Genomic DNA, 19,425 nt, shown 5'->3' on the forward strand with positions numbered 1-19,425 from the left:
CTTAACACATTACAATTGTCTTCCACAACAAACAACGTACTTTAGTTTACGCTAAATTGGTTTATCCTTGCATGCAAATCACTTCCAACCTTTTTAAGCCAATTCTCTAACATTTTAGCATCACCCTCATTGAGATCCGAAACAGGAGTATCAATAATCGATTTCGTTTTACGTGCTTTATCCATTTTATCTATTTGTTTTTCTCTTTCTTTCTCCTTATCCAATAGATTCTTTACCTCAATAAGTTGGCTAGTTAGTCTAGCCAGATTTTCTCTAACAGACGTCTCCATAAGAGAATTGGTTTCCATATTGCTCTCGAGTTTCTTGTTATTGAGTAGTTTCATTGCAATCAACTCCATGTTCGGAGAAGCAAATGAGTAGAGTTTCCCCGTTGGAGATAAGATCATGATAATAAAATCGATAGCACAAACGAGGCTCAATTCGCTGATCTTTTTGTACAAACCACTACGGCGTTTGGAGAAAGTGACCTGTCGATCTTCTTCCCTCTCTCGGCGTCGGTCCATGGGAATTCTCTGACGACCTTTTGAACGCTTGTTTGCTCTTGCGTTGCTAGGGATGTTTTCCATTACACTCTCAAAATTTGAAGAAGTTTGATATGTGTCTCCACTTCACTAATAAGAATTGTATTTATAGATAATAGTGAAGAAAAATTCGATAAATAATTACTTTAAAAATTGACTCAAAAATATCATAGTCATCAATTGCAATCTAATTTGATTTGGCAATCTTCAAATATAGAAAATTAAAAATTTTCTAACTTTTATTGTAACAATTTCAACTAAATTGACCAATTCAAACTAATTTATTATCTGGTCAAAATTAAACTTTTTACCATCTTTTCTTGATATTCAATGTTTCATTATTCCTTGTGTGTATTTTGACCACATAAATTATATGTAATATAAATTAAAGTGGGCCTATGTTTTGTCCAATATTTTTGCCAATAAAAAACCTTTTATTTACGAATCTACCCCTAAGGAGCTTTGTCGTTGTTTCTTAGTTGGCAAGAAATGAAACAATTGTTGACTCTCATAATAAGGTACTCCTCTCCCATCATAGCCAAGATTTGATGTTGTTTGAAATGCCAACAAAACCTTATTTTGATATCGGTTTCAAGCCCTCCTACATGTGAAATGATTCTTCCATCAATTTCAAGCTCTTCTTCAACAATCGATAACTCACAACCATCTTCACAACTCCAATCCCTCTTCATTTAATCATCTCGTACAGCTCAATCTCACTTAAACTTGCGCATTCAGTGTTCGAAAACATGCTCGTTATCCCACATCTCTTTGCTTTGATCACGATAATCATGTATGAAGAGAGGATTTCAATTTTATTTCCCACTAAGAATATTGAACTGAAGGGTTTGCGCTGGTTGAATATTGTGAAGTACGCCCTTACAGAAGTGCAAATCAAATATATGACTTTTTTTCCGAAAATAAGATTCTTGTAATTTGAGGTACCATGATTGGATAATATTGTGATAAGCTCTTTGAACGATAAAACATGGTCTAAAAAATAATGCAATATAAATTTTTTTAGGATGCCTTCCACAATTGAATTTAAAATGTGATCTTAGAAAATGTTAGCATAACATTTGATATTGAAATAAAGAGCACCTAAGATTCTTAGGTACTGGAACAATAACACCTAATAACATCTAAGATGGTGTGGCCCGAAGATTGGAAACTTCAGTGCATCAAAATTAAAACAATAAAATCTATTTAAATTATATAGAAAATATAAGTTGTCACATTTTTATTTTAACTTAAATTACACATGCATCCTAGCTGATTTTTGTTTGTTAAGTTCTCCTTTAAAAAAATATAAAGGTTCCTTAAAAACAATCTATGAATGTTAATGAGAGAACTTATTAAATTTGACGAGATCAATGCGATAAAGAACTTCAATTAAAATAGGCATGAACCAACTCACCAATATTTTGGATTCCCATGTCCATGTCCATGTCTGGTCGTAGATTTGTTGATCTTTCAATATTATCTCAATCGCATACTTCTTTCATATGCCGACTCAATACTATATCGATTACACCTCAGTAAGTATTAACCTGTCGTGAGTTTGAATCCAACCAATGAAGTTAAAGTGAAAAATAATGTACATACTCAGACATGAAATTCCCTTGCTATTTTTAGTTTCATCATTTAAACATTTATTCATGAATACAAAATGTGTAATAACTCTATTTTTATATTTAGTCTCAAATACGTACTCTTAGATTTTAATGTATTCTCAAGAAAATAATAAAGATCTGAATAGTACACTAATAGGCCACGACTCAAATCAAGTACAAAAACCTATTCATACAAAATTGGTGGCACCAACTTTAACATTTTGAATAAATCAGTGGTGGTCCAACCAAATGTAATGTAAATAAGAAGGAATCAACCTCGTATAAAATATATAATATGCCCAAAATTTAAATCGAATTCATGACACAAATGACGAAACACGGTAAGGTAATTCTAAAAACATCAATGAAATCAACATGATGAGTGTTTTAATATAAAGAAGACGAAACATCTTGAATGGAATGCGGATAAATATGCTTAATTGTGTTGAGTGTAAGCTAGTTTAACATATATTTATAGATTGAGAGTGTAAGGGTTTCTTCGGAGTATGCGCATGGGCCTTGTCAGCCCAACCTTAGGCGCACAATCCCTTCTACCTTATTTCTTTGTCCTCTTTTTTTTAATCAAAATAGAATGCGGTGCAAGATCATTTTAACCCTATTCATTATCTTCAAGTTTCGTTAAAAAAAAAATTATACTTTTTTTATGTTAGGTAAACAATTCTCAAATTAAACCTATTTTGTTTATTTTTTTTAATTTTTATATAACACATTCTAACTACTCAATTTAGTATACATAATAAATACCACTCGGTATTTAACTACATAATTAATACCACTTGGTATATAATTTGTACTTAGTTCAAGAAATATTTGATTATATTCTATGTTTTCAAAGAAAAAAATATTTATTTTTATATAATTTGTGAAGCGAATATTTACTCACTCTTACACTATTTCTTATTAATTTGTCATTAAAATGATTTTTTTTTTTGTTCAAGATCAAATGCAATTCAATTCAATATGGAATGAAATATTTATTTTGTACTTGGTGAATTATTAGATTTGTTTCATTTTATATATTTGCTTCATTATATTGTTAGGTAAACTCGTGTATTTTACTCTACATCAATTCAATATTTGAATGTATTGATGTTTTATTGGATCATGTATTGACTCATGATTGATAATTCTTAATAATAAATTTACTATGATACCTATTGATTTTAATTGTCAAAATATTATAAAAAACAACAATTTAGATTAATGTCAAATAAGGAATTACCTATATTTTATATTTCAGGTTCATCACTCCAATCTTCATTATCAATAAACTATAATTCTTCATTTACATTAGTATCAAACTGATTGATTGCTTCATCATCATCATGAGCACCATCATGATCACACAAATCTCTGATTTCATAAATTGGAATGTCAAGATACTGTCATTTCTTCTTGTTGATATCCTTTTTCGTTCCAACATTTGTCAACTTTTTTTCTTGTCTTTGTTTTAAAAATAGCCAACCATTCTATGTTGTCTTTCTTATTACTCGGATCGGGAGAGTAATATATTGAAACTGCTTGTTGTGCTAATTTAAATTGTTCATATTTATTGTTCGGTTCGGTAGAATTTATGCCAACTAACATATATATATTTCTTTTGAACATTGATAACTCTAATGGGATAAAACCAAGAACATTTAAATAGCACTACCCCGAGATGTGAACCGGGATACTCTAATTTAATAACTTCATCTTAAAATCCATAATAATCATGATTAGCATGGACACATACTCCATTCTTCATTGTAGATCTGTTTGATCCATATTTTATAGTGCCAAACAAATCCTTAATAATGAAATATATATATATATATATATATAACAACTCATTGATGGGCTTTTGGACATAATCTGAAATTAGATATATAATAGTTTTAAATTCTTATATAGAAAATCACTTTGCAAAATCATCACCAGTATCGAGGGAATTATAATATACCATATAAATTATAAATTTATAATATGTTATATTGTGTATATTTATAAAAGTAATAATAATAATACAGATATGTACGGATCTACTTCGTGACAATTTAATAGAACATACATATGTGCGGCTCAATGTTCTTCAGCATTCAAATACATGGGCATCGAACTACCCGTCAAAGAAAATTGAATATAGAATGTGAAGGTATAGATCTATTAATTTCACTTTCTGCATTTTTTTAGTATCTTTTTCTTTTTGATTATCCATGAGGTTCAAAATAATGTGACGCAAATGTAGATATTTCTTCAACGAGATCAGAATTGCGAATAGAGGCTTCCACTTTGCTTTAGTTTTCACCTTCAAATCATAAACAATATATAATATAAATATTATATATATATTACTTTTCAAATGGACACATCCATGTATAATGAACGGGACCTCCAACTTTGACTTCATAAGGAGGATGTACCAAAATATGCTTCATTGAGTTAAAGAAAGACGGAGGAAATATTCTTTCTAGATTATAAAAAATCACTAGAATATCATCTTTAATTTTTCAATATTTGAGATACCTAACGCTGTAGAGAAAAGTTATAAAAAAACATTACTCAAATCTGTCAGTGAAATCAATAATTTGGCAGTAATTTCTTGAAAGCAACTGGAATCATTCTTTATATGAAGATATGACAAATATGGTTTTTTTAGCCACTTTAACTTGCATTCATCTTGTCTTATTCAACTTAATTTTTCTTTTAGCCACTTCATCTTGATTTTTCAACTTATCTTCTTCAATAAAATAAAATCATCTAAAGGAACGTGTGAGGAAGAACTTTCATCTTCATTTTGTATTGGCAGATCACAACTAACAACAGTATTGAAGATCATTTCACAATGCAAATGAGTTTCATCAACATTAAAATTTGGTTCAACATTAACTTGTCTACCCAAAAATTGCACAAAACAAGTTGGAGGTTCCCCATATGACATACCCATGTATAATGGTTCTCAACGAAGCCACTTCGATAAAGATGACTTCTACAAGTTTCTGAATCTTGAAACTTACGATTTTTATATTTTTATATGGGCATAAAGTATGTCATTCATTCATAAATTTAGTATTTTGTGTATAAAAATGAATAAACTCGTCGATCCCTTTAATGAACTCGTCATTTAATCCTTGAAAATTTAACAAATTTTTGTTGTACATTCAAAGTCGATCTTCTCTCATATTTATAATGTGCACCCACTCAGATAATTTATATAAATTAATTCATATCTAAATAGATAGAGAAAGAGTCGATATGAGGAATTATTGCTAGCATTTTTTATTCTGCATATTCCATTCTCATTAAATAATGATTCTACATACCAATTAGCATATCTAGCAAAGTTAGTACAAAGTTAGTTTCTTTTAACATAAATATTTTTGTATACCTGATAAACTCAATATCAAGAATTTGGTGGTACCATTTTTTACTACTTGAAAATCATCTGCTTTAACAAATGACAACAAAAATAATAGTATTTAGATGTTAAAACAATTAATTAGAATCTCATATTTGTCAAATCGAACTAAAAAAATTATAATATTGAAGAGTTTATATATTATTAAAGTAAATTGAGTGGAACATGATCCCTCATATCAGATTCTTCATGACTAAAAAATAGCTATGACCTCAATTAATTAAAATAGAAATATTTTCTATATATATGGAGTCTGCAACTGATGAAGAAGCTAAACCTAATAGTGCACCTTAACGTAATATCTTCCCGGAGTTCCAACTGTATATAATCTAGGTTTTAGAGGGCCCTGCAGTTCCTAAAAATGGAGCATCACAAAAGATATCCGTATGTAGAAATATTTGAAGAAAGACTAGCATATGCAAATCACAATACATCTTCTTTCAATTAATTAATCATTGAAATAGTGCACAATAAGCTCAACTTCCAAAGAAATAAAATGAATTAGTAACAAAAGTTTTAAATTTATCTGACGTGATGTGATTATGAAGGAACTTCAGTGCATGGTTCTGAAGACTAAGACGATGTTCGAAGGATAGAGGAGAGACAGAAGAAGCAGAAGATACTAGACTAAGGGAAGTGATAGCATTCCTCGGACAGAATAGGCACCAACATCTTGGAAGTGGAAGTAGTGAAGCTCGATATTAGGTTTGTGACTAATGGAATTGGCCAGAAAGAAGAAGGGAAGATTGAAATATCTTATCTGGGGTAGATTAGGTTTGGGAGGAAATTTCGATGAAAACTTTTGTTCAGAAATTCCGAGAAAAATCCTAAATTTCTTAAATTTTTTCTACGTATTTTTCTATTTTCATTACTTTTTCCGACGTTTATTAGTTTTGACACAAATTACGTAGGTTAAATCGTCAAAATATTTTAACAAATCATCAATAAATTTTTATCACAAATTCTCTTTTTTATTTTAATATATATATATTAGAGAATATATATAAACGGTACCTTATGAGAATTTCTCGAAATCGAGCGAGACAAAAATTATAGTAAAAGAAATCACCAAAGTAAAACGAGGAAGAAATAATAAATGTACTTCTCATTGTCATCCATAGTCTCAATAAACAATTAGGTAAAAAACTATATATAAAAAATAATTTTAGTAATACACGAACAAAATAGTCTTAATAAAATGATACGTTGAAAAACTAATAAAGAACGTACCAAATTATAAAACAGACAGAATTATGATGGAAATATCGTCGTAAAAAAATTTCAAAAAAACGTACTAAAATTGGTTGCACATTTCATGGTAAAACATCTTTTGCGATGGACAGTATTATAATGGAAATATGGTCGGAAAATGTTTTACCTTTTTGACTAGTATTTGATTACTCATTAAAAATCCATGGCTAATTAACTATTCATATATAGGAAATTGTGGGAAATAACTTTTTGTCAAGTTGCTTGGTTACTCCATTCTACACTAAAATTTAGAGTAAGTAATGATTTATATAAGTTTAAATAAGAATAAAATATTAAATCTGAATGATTGTGTTCCCATAATAAAATTAAATAGTTTATGTGAAAATATTAAAACATTAATAACTTAGTTTTTCCCTATTTAACACAACTATCAAAATATATATATATATATATATATATAAATATATAAATATATATATATATATATATATAAATATATTTATATAAATATATTTATATATATATATATATTTATATATATATTTATATATATATTTATATTTATTCTCATACTCAAGATATTGAAGTTAATGAGATATTATGAACGGGTCAAATAAATTTAGTGAATAATGTAATAATATAAATAAGTAATTATAACGAGGAAGGTTTATGAATTATGATTTATACACAATTGATAGATACATGCAACAAAATAAAGTCGCCAATTTGACTGCATTAGATGGTTATATCAATTCACTTGTGCGATAAATAAAATAATCATAGTGGACAAAGTTTACAACATCTATCGTTGTGTCAAAAGAATTGTTACATCTGATCTTTCAACAATGAAGACGTAACAGCTATCAAGATATGATAATTTGTTGACTAAAAAAAGTAAAAGCACATTCATTTGTATTAAGAGCAACAAATAAACATAATCAATATTGATTGTTGAGAGATAATGATTGAAATAAATATGGGCATTGGATTTTAAAAAATGGTTGGATGAAAATGTTGGTTATTTGAGTTTTTAATTTATCGAATTATTATAAAAAAAAATAAAATATTTTAATTGAAAATTTAAATTATTAATAGTTAACAAAAGAAAGTAATAAAATCAACCTCTTAGATACTAATCACGAGACTTGCTCAAACGGACTATTATTCTTCGTTTCTATGAAAATGACGGCGACAATCAAGCAAATGATTGAAAAAAAAAAGTTAAATGTCACATTGAATTTGAAACCTCAAATCCATGAGTTAAGACATGAATATTTTAATTAATACACCAGTGAAAATGTGATCTTTACCGATATATTATACTGACAGATGTATATATATGTCGGTAAAGGTCCCGACATGAAAAAACATTTCGTTAATAAGAATTTTTCCCGACAAGTTTTTAAACCTTTCGTTAATAAGAATTTTTACCGAGAGATGTATATAAATCTTTGGGTATTGAACTCATCCCAAAAATACGAAAATAATTTTAAGTATTGGAATAGGAAGTACTGAGAGATTATATCATTGCTTTCGGCATTGACCTCATCACAAAAACACAAAAATAATTCTAAGTGTTGGAATAAGAAGTATCGAGAGATGTGTATAAATCTTTCGATATTGACCTCATCCCAAAAATACGAAAATAATTCTAGGTGTTGGAAAAGGAAGTACCGAGAGATTATATCATTGCTTTCGGCATTGAACTCATCCCAAAAATACGAAAATAATTATAAGTGTTGGAATAAGAAGTATCGAGAGATTATATCATTGCTTTCGACATTTCCTCTTTCCCAAACATTTGTAGTTAAGGTCATTACCGAGGGATTTGTCCACATCTCTCGACATTCCCTGTAAATACTGGAAGATTTGCCAAATCTTTCAGTATTGGCCTTCTTTTTTCACTTTCTTAGCTTATCTAAACTCCTAAGCACATTAAGTTTGTTATTTTCTAAGTATATGGATTGTGTTTAATTTTATAATTGTATATGATTGTATTTGATTATATAAAAAAGTGTATATATATGTTTATGTTTGATGATAATTAGGATGTGTGTAGAATTTAATTATAAGGATGTATAGGGATTGTGTATAATTTTAAAACTAGATGAATGTGTTTAATGTTTTAAGGATATGAAATGTATATAATTAATGTTGTTCAAGCTAAGAAAGTGAAACACCATTTAGATAAACAAACAAAGAAGGCCAATACCGAGAGATGTTTTAAATATCTTTCAGTATTGAAAGGGAATACAAAGAGATATACCCATATCTCTCGGTATTTACCTCTAGGCATGAGGGGAAATATCGAGAGAATTGGGTATATCTCTCGACATTCCTCTTCAATACCAAAAGATATTTAAAACATCTCTCGGTATTGGCATTCTTCTTCACTTCATTTTTTTGTTTATCGAAGTGATTTTTTACTTTATTAGTTTGTCAAAACTCCTAAGCTAATCAAGTGTGTGTTATTTTTTAAGTATAGGGATTCTGTTTAATTTTATAAGTGTATATGATTGTGTTTGATTATATAAAGAAGTGTATATGTATATTTGTTTGTGTTTGAATATAATTATGATGTGTGTAGAGTTTGATTATAAGGATGTGTAGGGATTGTGTATAATTTTAAAACTAGATGAATGTGTTTAATGTTTTAAGTATATGAAATGTGTTAAATTAACTTGAAAAAAATCTAGAAATATCGAAAGATTATATCAATACTTTCGGCATTCTGTAGTTAAAGTCATTACCGAGAGATGTCCACATATCTCACAATATTTCTCTTCTTAAAATTAGAAATACCGAGAGATTTGTGTATATCTCTCGGTAACAAATTAAGGTCAATACCGAGAGATGTATTAAATCTCTTAGGAAAAACCTTTATAATTTAGAGAAATCATTTCTTCCCCGATTACTCGATCTTGCGCCTCCCTCTCTTCTCTCGAGCTCTCTACAGGCGAGCGAAGACGCCGAGCAATGAAGTCGAACGACTACGCCCACCGACCGATGTCAATCTCCTCTTGTCCCCGCCTCTTTGAGCTCCTCGCGTCGTTGCTTCCTGCCATCGCTTCCTCCTCTTCAACGTCGCTGCTACAAAGTTAGTTTAGTTTATATTATGGTTAGATTTATGTTAGATTTAGTTAGGATTTATGTTAGATTTTGTTATATTTAGGTTAGATTTTCAATCTGATAGATTAATTAGGCTTTGATTTTGATTTTGAGTATGATTACTTCATTCATGATGATTCTAGGGTTTGATTTAATTTGATGAATCTGTTTGACTTATTGAGTATAAGATTTGATTTGAATCTGATTCTTTCATTTATGATGATTATAGGGTTTGATTTAATTTGATGAATTTGTTTGACTTGTTGAGTATAATTAAAGTATTAGTGGTATTCTTTGACTTGATTAATTAGGGTATTATACTGGATTAATTGGGGTATATATATGGAGAACCGACACACATTTTAGGCTATATATATATATATGAAGAATAGAGAAATGTAAGTCTAATTTATATTTAGATCATGTTAAGTAAATATTAATGCGGTTAGTTTGCCATCTTATTAGAAAGATGGAAGTACCCAATAAAACTTGAATGAGCTTACGTCGAGATCATCCAAAATACGAGGAAGGGGTTGACAAATTCCTCAAATTTGTAGTGAGTAGTACAAGATGATAAAAAGTGAAATGTTCTTGCGTGAAATGTTTGAACACGACTTTTAAGGAAATAGTCGATGTGAGGAATCACCTCATAATTTATGGAATAAATCTTAATTATGAATTCTGGTATTTTCATGGAGAAAAGAGACTTACTACTAACGTGGTTGATGATGATGATGATGTCGGTGACTTGGATGATGGTCAATCGAATGATGGCGTGCCAGATTTCAACGATACTAAAATGGAGTTTAATAATACAGTCAATGAAGAATATTATATTCAAGATTTTATACACGATATGTTCTCCAATATTAATGATGTCCCAAATAACCATGAACTAGTTGAAGATGCGTAGAGATTCTAAACGGTCTTTGTATGAAGGTGCTCGAATAACAAAATCATTAGCACTACTGAAACATTTGTAGGACGCCAATCGGTGATTCTAGACGTTTGTGGTCTACACATTTGGGGTCGATGGTGCGAGACCCCGCAGCCATCTCGCACCATTAGCTCAAGTAGAAGGCATTAAGTTCTAAGCAATTGGATTCACTTTGGCGTACTATGACGATAATAAATTAATTCTACATTTAACATTTAAATGAAATTTTATAACATTCGGATGTTTTATTTTTCAGGATTCATTCGAGAGTACAGATGGTTATATTGATCAACATCAAGCGACCGAATTGGCACACGCCAGACAGATATGGGATAGGTGGAGCTCCAATATGAACATGGATTACATCCGGGTTCATCACGGAGTCGAGGCAGCGGTACTAGCTAATCCCCCATCAAACTACGATCTAGCCAATTGGGAGTTCGTGTGTAGACACCATTACTTCATTAATAAATTTAAGGTACGTTTCATAAATTAAATAATAACTGATGACACTAGTTCTAACTTCATTTTTTATTTTAAATACAAAAAACAGTGGTATAAATGTTGAGAACAGGAATAAATTGAAATTTCCTCACCATACGGGCAGTAAGCCTTTTTCATATGTGGAGGAAGATTTGATATTTACATTATCTCAAATAACTTAATATGAAGAATGTTACTAATTTGATAAATCATTTATTTCAATAGGCGAGTGAAATATGACGGACATCCATTGTCGTTGAATTTTTTAAGAGGACTCGTACCCCGGAAGCTATTAAAGAAAACTCCAACCCGATCCTGGACGTATGAGCACAAAAGAAGATTGTAAGTTAAATTACTATAATTGAAAATTTAATAAAACTATATAGTTTATATAAATGAAAATTAATTTAAAATATGCACGCGGAGATGGAAGAAGTGAGAAGCAACAAACCAGATATCTCCATCTTCGACTTAACGGAAAAGTGTTCGGACGCCAACTGTATAGGATAGTGATCGGTATGGAATCCGATGTGCGGCCCACACACTTTCGAGAGGATTGACGGAGTGGCAACAATTCACAATGAGTCACTTATTAGTTGTTGATAGAGGAGAATGAAAATCTTCGGGCAGAAATGAGAGAGATGGGGTCTACAGTATAGAAAACCCAACATAGAGATGCGGAAAGGAAAAGGGAAATGGAAATGGCAGAAAGGGAAGCGGAAAATGAGGCAGAATTGTAACGGAGGGAGGAGGAAAGGGATGTAGAATTGCGACGAAGGGAGGCGGAAAGGGATGCGCAAATGGAGTAATATAAACAAAAATTGCATACCTAATGACAAGGTTCCTACCCCTAGTTTGTACATTGTAGTTCTTTTTTGAAACATTTGTAAACGTTTTGGTGGTTCAGAATTTTGGGAATATAATAATTTTTTTATTTATGAATGGTATTGTATATGTTTTGATTTGACTAATAATAGGGTTTGTTTGCGTAAAAAAAGGAACGACCTATTTGATACATTTTTAGGGATAATACCGAGAGATAATAGATCATCTCTCGGTATTTCACACGAGAGAAATACCGAGAGATAATAGAATAACGTTTGGTATTTCTCTAGTGGGCATTACCGAGAGATGATCTATTATCTCTCGGTATTTTCTCTCAAGGTAATATCGAGAATTAATAGATCATCTCTTGATATTGCCCACGAGAGAAAATACGGAGAGATAATCTATATACCGAAAGATATTATAAAATACTTTGGTATTTTCTCTTGGGCTATACCGAGAGATTTACGAATCTCTCGGGAAACACCTAAAAAGATTTACCGAAAGTCGTTATACCAATGAATGCCGACAATTTTTTAATCTTTCGGTATTGAGTTATACCGACATATATATGGTCAATACCGACAATTTTTACTCTCGGTAATGACCCTTTTTCCCTAGTGATATTAGGCTTTTTCAAACATAAAAATCTTAATATTCGGTCTTTTCGATTGAAATTATTTAAATAACTCAACTTAATCAAATAACATTTCACTTCCTCTACAGTACACATCACTTCACTCAATTTATTAACCAATATACTCAAATACAATCCATTTTAAAATAAATAAAATATATTTTATCATAATATATTAATACATTTTAATTTTTTCTCAAAATCTCCATCATATTACTTTTTAAATAACTCAAATTATTTGAATAATTTAAATCCGAATAAACCTAAATATCAGCCATCTATCTATATACATTCATTTTATGTTTTTTGAATATCTTTGTTTATATTTGAATTATTTAAATACAGAAAAAGAACATGAATATTGTGCATCTTCTGGAATGTACAAATATTGAAAAAAATTTAATTAAACTTTTTTTCCAAATATGGAACAGTTGTGAATAGTATAATATATAATATATATTGTATTATATTTGGGAAAGCAGATGAAAATGAAGTGACTTATCAGCACATGTATAATTAATTATAAAGTATTCATTGTGTGATCATTTCAACTGATTTATTCAACAAAACTTCAGAAACCATACTTTTTAAATAATAGGTCACACAAGACTGAAAGTTTTGTCTTGGTAGGAAATTAATAAATTATTATTTCTTTGAAATTTTAAAATTTTATAGTAATATCTTCATAAGTTTGTTTGATATGGGTTTTTTCTAGATTTGTTTTTTTTACTTTACCTAATATTTTATATTTCTCCCTTAATAATATTATTAACATTTTAATCATAAAACACATGGATTATAGTAATTTAACAAATTAAAATTTCAAATAATATATAATTTATCCAAAAAAATATGATTACATCACAGAAGTGTTTGATATGGGACCGAGTAAATTTGAACTAGTTTTAATATTATTTTTTAAATAAAATTTTGTTTTGGATGATTATTAATTAATTTTTAATACTATAATTTTTAATACTATATAAGTGTTAATCTCTTAAAAATAAATTAAATAGTTAATGAGATGAAACAAAAAAAAAGTGATTGTAGGTAATATATTATTAGTTTATTTGAAAATAAACCACATCCTTTTTATAAGCAACTAAATTTGATGACATGTTAAAATTAACAACAAGGCATTGAATCAATATTAGTTAATTGAATTTAATCTAAATTAAACCCAATTAATAATCCACATTTTTAATAATCTACACTTGGAAAATGCTATTTTGAAATAATTATCATAATAACTAAGCGGAGTATATAATTCAAATCGCAATGTAGACAAACAAATTTCATATTAGATTCATAATACAAATTAATTAAAGAGGGTCATGACGGTGGAAGTCGTGCTAGTCAATCCGAAACAAATCCGGATAAAAAAACACAAATCCTTTCATCGAAGAAGAGCTAGATGTGAGTGAGTAGTTGTTTCGATGATTTATTGGACACATGAAAAGTTTAAACTTGAAAAATGAAAAGAGTGGGGGCCGGGCGAGAAGAGATTAGGGTTCAGTGAAACAAAGACCATACTATGTTTCAAATCGACCTTTCAATGCTTTCGATCGTATGATTAAATGTATTATAAATTTGTACTACCATACCTACCCAACTTATCCCAATCCTTAGAAAAATTATACTTTTAATTTGGAAAATTTTGATTGATTGAAGATTGCAGTTTGATTTTGATTTTGATTTTTTTAGGATTTTTATAAGTTTTATCTAAGAATATATGTTATTTGAGTTTATTTAAAATAAATTAATAAAACATATTTTTGATTTAAAATTAAAATTTAATAAAAATAAAATAAGAGTATTTTGATATTTTAATTAAATGATTTGATAATTATAATAATATTGATATAATAGTGAAAGAATTTTTAAAAAAATTAGAAAAAAAAGAACAAGACCAAACCAGCTTTCTAATGATTGATTATATATTTAAAAAATATCAATAAAATCAATACTTATTGTAATGTATATAAACAAAATATTATTAATAAGATCCAATAAATGAAATTTTTCATAAATAAGATCCACTTGATTTTTAAAAAATTGCACTACAAAATACAATTATATTATACTAAGATTTTTTTGACTGAATATCAAACAAAGAATAAGTTCTTATATATGAGATTAAGTGCCGTATTAGTTAACATATTGGGTAATTTGCTTATAATATATGACTCATGGTTGGTTTTTTTGGGTTTTTTTTTGAACGACTTAACGTTATTTCATTCAAAATTTCTAAAAATGGAAAAAAAAATCACGAGTTTAAGAGATTATTCTAGACAGGCCTAAAATGATTTTGAAGTCGTAACATTTTAAATAAAAGTTAAAAAGCTAAAAACGTAAATGAATTATCTGATTACAATGTTTACAATTCTAGTGAGTTTAAAAAACGGTAAATTTCAGTTCTTACAGATATTCCAGTTCTGCTTCGTGTTTGGAATTCTTGTACACGTTCCCGCGAGAACGCTGCAATCTGGTACAATATCTTTCCATAACCCTTCAACGCTCATGTGGGTTCTGCCATATAACATTGCATTCCGTTCTTGCCAAATGTTATACACCACTGCTCCAAAGTCGCACTTGAACACGCTTGTTGCAAATCTATTTTTCTTGGCTTTGAGTAGTGCTGCATCTTTGATTTCATTCCATTCGCTCGGGAAATTGATCAACTCCAAGATTTTATAGAATCTGTCCCAAAACTCTAAATCAATACAGCAGCTCCCGAATAGGTGATCTATGGTTTCTTCATTTCCTCTACATAGAAGACAGCTCGTGTCTAGGATGCTCGCTGATACGATCACGAGTGCTGAGTCTTTCCCAGAAGGCGAGCCATAAGATGAACTGGTGTCTAGGGATAATCTTCGTTGACCATACAAGAGAAGCTCATTCTACTTTCTACGCTTTTTCCCGGGTTACCTCCCATATTTTCTTCGATACCAGCTCCCCATTGTCCTTAACTTTTCATTCATGAATATTCGATCTGTCGTGTAGTTGTATATTACTTATATGGTCAAGTATCATCTGTACTTATGGATTTTTTTTCAGGAGTGAGTCTCAATTCCCGTCTTTAATGTCTCTGGTTTTTGTGGTTTGATTCTTACTCTAATGAAATTATGAAAAATAATAAATCTTAGTCGCTAGAAAAGTTAGGAGAATGAATTAAATCCTCTAATTTAGAAAAGAAAAAAAATTAATTCAAGCTAAATATTTTTTAATAAATTTATCATAATATGACAAATTAATATAATATCAAATATATGTTTGTTTTAAATATAGAATATTATCTTCTCAACTAATTGCATTTCTAAGAGTATTATCAGATAAGTATTTCACTAGTATAAAATATGCAATTGCAAAAGAATTAGCGAGGACAGAACTATTCGTCGCTATTATCTCAATAAGATATTAACATATGTTGGAGAATAGCGTTGTTGCTAGCAATACTATCGTTAGAGGTCATTAGCGATCTCGAATATCTGCATCATAATTCCATGGTAGTTGTTGCTATTGTTTTCGACGTTTTGATAAATATTTAATAAAATTGTTTTTTCTTGCGGGGAATAGTAGAAAATTCGTCTAGTTCACATGGTTATATCCTATTTACAATATTGTTGAATAAATTTTTTAATTTAAAAAACTAGCACAATTTTCGTAATAATGACATTTCACTAGTTAAAAAAACGGTTTCATTATACAAAGAGAGTCAACAACAACCGTTTTAAAAACCGTTAGATATAAATGGGTCAATAACAACAATTTTAAGTGGTCGATATTGACCATTTTGTATAGACAGACTTTTATATCAACCGTTTTTCCAACGGTTTGTTTTACAATCTCAATATCAACCGCGGAAAAAACTGTTGTTTTTTATTAATTTCTTCTTTTTTAGTTTTTATTTACTTAAAAGATCAAATATTACAAGTTCGATTTAAAAAAAAAATATCGGGATTTATTTTGTGGATGGATATCATGATCCCATAGTTAAGGATTTCTTTAATCACAATTTTAATAACGTTCATTTTATTATTATTTTTTAATTGTTTAAATTTTAAAGATCTTAAACATTAATTGAAAAGAAATTGATAATATAATTATCTAGAGATTGTAAACATTACAAATCTGAAAACCTAGGTCTGTTTGATAAAAATTGTTTCACATCCTAAACATAGATATTAACTATAAGAATGTAGTCAATTCTAACTACATATATATATTCTCTTTAGCCTTTTTATTATTATTATTTGATACAAGGACAATCAATATATTTGCCTTTTTATGTGTTTAAACAAATAGAATATTTACGGGGCTCAAAAAAAAACTTTAAGTGATAGGACCTTAAAGGTAAAAAAAAAAAATTATTATAAATAGTCACTTTTGGATTTCTTTTAAATTTCTTTTATATTGATCAACGGCTTCAATAATTGGGGCACAATCATATAACCAAATACAAATCAAGATGTTATATCTTCGTACAAGTTTTAATCATAATTAAATATAAGAAATGTTTGGATTGAAACAGTTGAGATTACATTCATATTATACTCATGTGATGGATGATGAGATAACCAACCCAATAAGATTGGATTAATATATAACATATCAGTATTTTTTTTTTTATGTATTATATTATATGATTATATATTATATTCTTTTATTTTATATTATTCTATACTATATAATAAGAGTAAGGATTTTAGTTATATATAAAAGGAAGACAAAAAAAATCAGACATAGACAATTAACAAAAGTAGAGTTAAGATATTCAAAGTTTCAGCGAGACAATCGAGTATTCGAACGATGTCAGTTTTGAATCGAATCATAGGTGGTGAATCCTCAAAAAGTTCTCTAAATGATTAGGGGGGAATTTGAGTGAGGGAATGAGAGATGCAATGACGTTTCGCAATCTGATTGGCTGAAAAAAAATTTTAAAAAATTATCTCTCTTTCCTCACACTTTTTCCAACTAATGAGGTGATAACACGTTATTTTCTCTCCATTCCCTCTTCCAAATTCTCTCCCTCTATCACTCCTCTAAACAAAAATAAACAAGGATATTTAGAGTTTTGGCGAGACGATCGAGCATTCGAACGGTGTCGATTTTGACTCGAATCACAAGTTGTGAATTCTCATAGAGTTCTCTACAATCTAACTAGTCCAAATCTTGGTTTAGACTTCTCTCAGATACTCGATTGAGTATTCTACTTCGGTGAGATTTTTTTCTTGTCAGTGTTCTTGTAATCCAAAAATAAGGGTGAAAATTTTGTAGTATTGAACCACTAGGGTACTATAGAAGATTTTGGTGTAACTCACGTTAATTTTATCCTTATTAGATTTTCAACACTAAAATTGATGTGTTTCTGTGTGGTTAGTTTTGTTGTTTTCTATTTAGTTTAATTTTTTGTTCTCATTGAGTCATACAAAGAAGAAAAGAACAATTATTCCGCATTTATATATAAAAAAGGATTTTCTAACAAGTGGTATCAAAGAATTTGGTTGGACTGATCAAATTTCTTGTGTGTCCAATGGAGAAGCAAAATTCAATCGGGATGATAAAGCTAACCTTGAAAAAAAATCGGTGTGGAAACGCAAGTTGCTGATTTTTCTGATTTATATAGATTTGTTTAGGCATGTACAAAGCCAATCGCGATGAGTGATAGAGATTGTAAAATTTTGAATTGGGAAGTAGTTGTTAAGATTTGGCAATGGGTTGACCAAAATATTTTCCAATATTGCAAAAGAGAACGATGCGCAAACACTTAGAAGAAGTTGGAGTCGATGTTCGAGAAGGGATCTTCAAGAAACAAGGCGATGATAATTCGACAACTCGTGAAGTTGAAGTGCAAAGATAGTGGGTGTATGAAAAAGCATACTAACAAGTTTATTGGCTTGGTGAATTAGATGATATTGATGAAGATGACTCTCGATGAAGAGCTAGAGCCTCTACTACTTCTCAGCTCATTAACGGACATTTGGGAAATGTTAGTGATTTCGTTGAGAAATTCAGCAAAAAATTATATTATAACAATTGTCATGATTAAAGATAGTCTTTTTAACGAAGAGGCTAGAAGAAGAGAGAATGGTGAATTAGTTTCATAAGACCTAGTAGGTGAAACTTTTTAGTCGCGTGGAAGTAGTTAAAACAGATCTCCACACGTCAGAAAGAAAAGAATGACTTACACAAAGGAAGATCAAAGTCTCGTCGTAGTCTTAAGTGTTATCACTGTAATAAACTAGGGCACATGAAGAGAGAATGTTGGATATTGAAACGAGAACAGAATTAAGGTTAGAAGGGTGAAAAATAAACCATTGTGGTTATAAAGGGTGACGTTATCATCGTGTGTGAGGATGGTTGCATTAATATCATAAGTCATGATAAAGACTAGGTGATTGATTTCGATGCTTCTTTTCACGTTAGTTCTCATGGAGATTTTGTCTCTACTTATTTGAGAGGAGATTTTGTCAATCTCTGAATGGGTAATTTCGGTTCATCGAAGATAACGAGTGTTGATGAATTTTTTTAGAGACTAGATTCAGTTACAAATTGATACTTATAGATGTGAGGCATGTTCCAAACATTCAACTCAACTTGATTTCTTCGGACAAACTCTACGACGAAGGGTTCGAGAATTATTTGGTGAA

At 29.5% G+C, this 19,425-nt stretch overlaps 1 protein-coding gene across 1 annotated transcript; it reads right to left on the reverse strand.

Annotated features, from left to right (window-relative positions):
* Positions 1-41: 41 nt before the first annotated feature.
* Positions 42-587, reverse strand: LOC124913023 (agamous-like MADS-box protein AGL62). The gene has a single exon (XM_047453649.1). It carries the CDS (start codon positions 585-587, stop codon positions 42-44), a length of 546 nt encoding a protein of 181 aa, XP_047309605.1.
* Positions 588-19,425: the final 18,838 nt, after the last annotated feature.

The sequence above is a fragment of the Impatiens glandulifera genome, chromosome 8, assembly GCF_907164915.1.
Source record: "Impatiens glandulifera chromosome 8, dImpGla2.1, whole genome shotgun sequence".
In the NCBI taxonomy this organism is placed as follows: domain Eukaryota; kingdom Viridiplantae; phylum Streptophyta; class Magnoliopsida; order Ericales; family Balsaminaceae; genus Impatiens; species Impatiens glandulifera.

Coding starts and splice junctions, on each gene's coding strand:
- LOC124913023 (XM_047453649.1), bottom strand. CDS start 587: ATGGAAAACATCCCTAGCAACGCAAGAGCAAACAAGCGTTCAAAAGGT.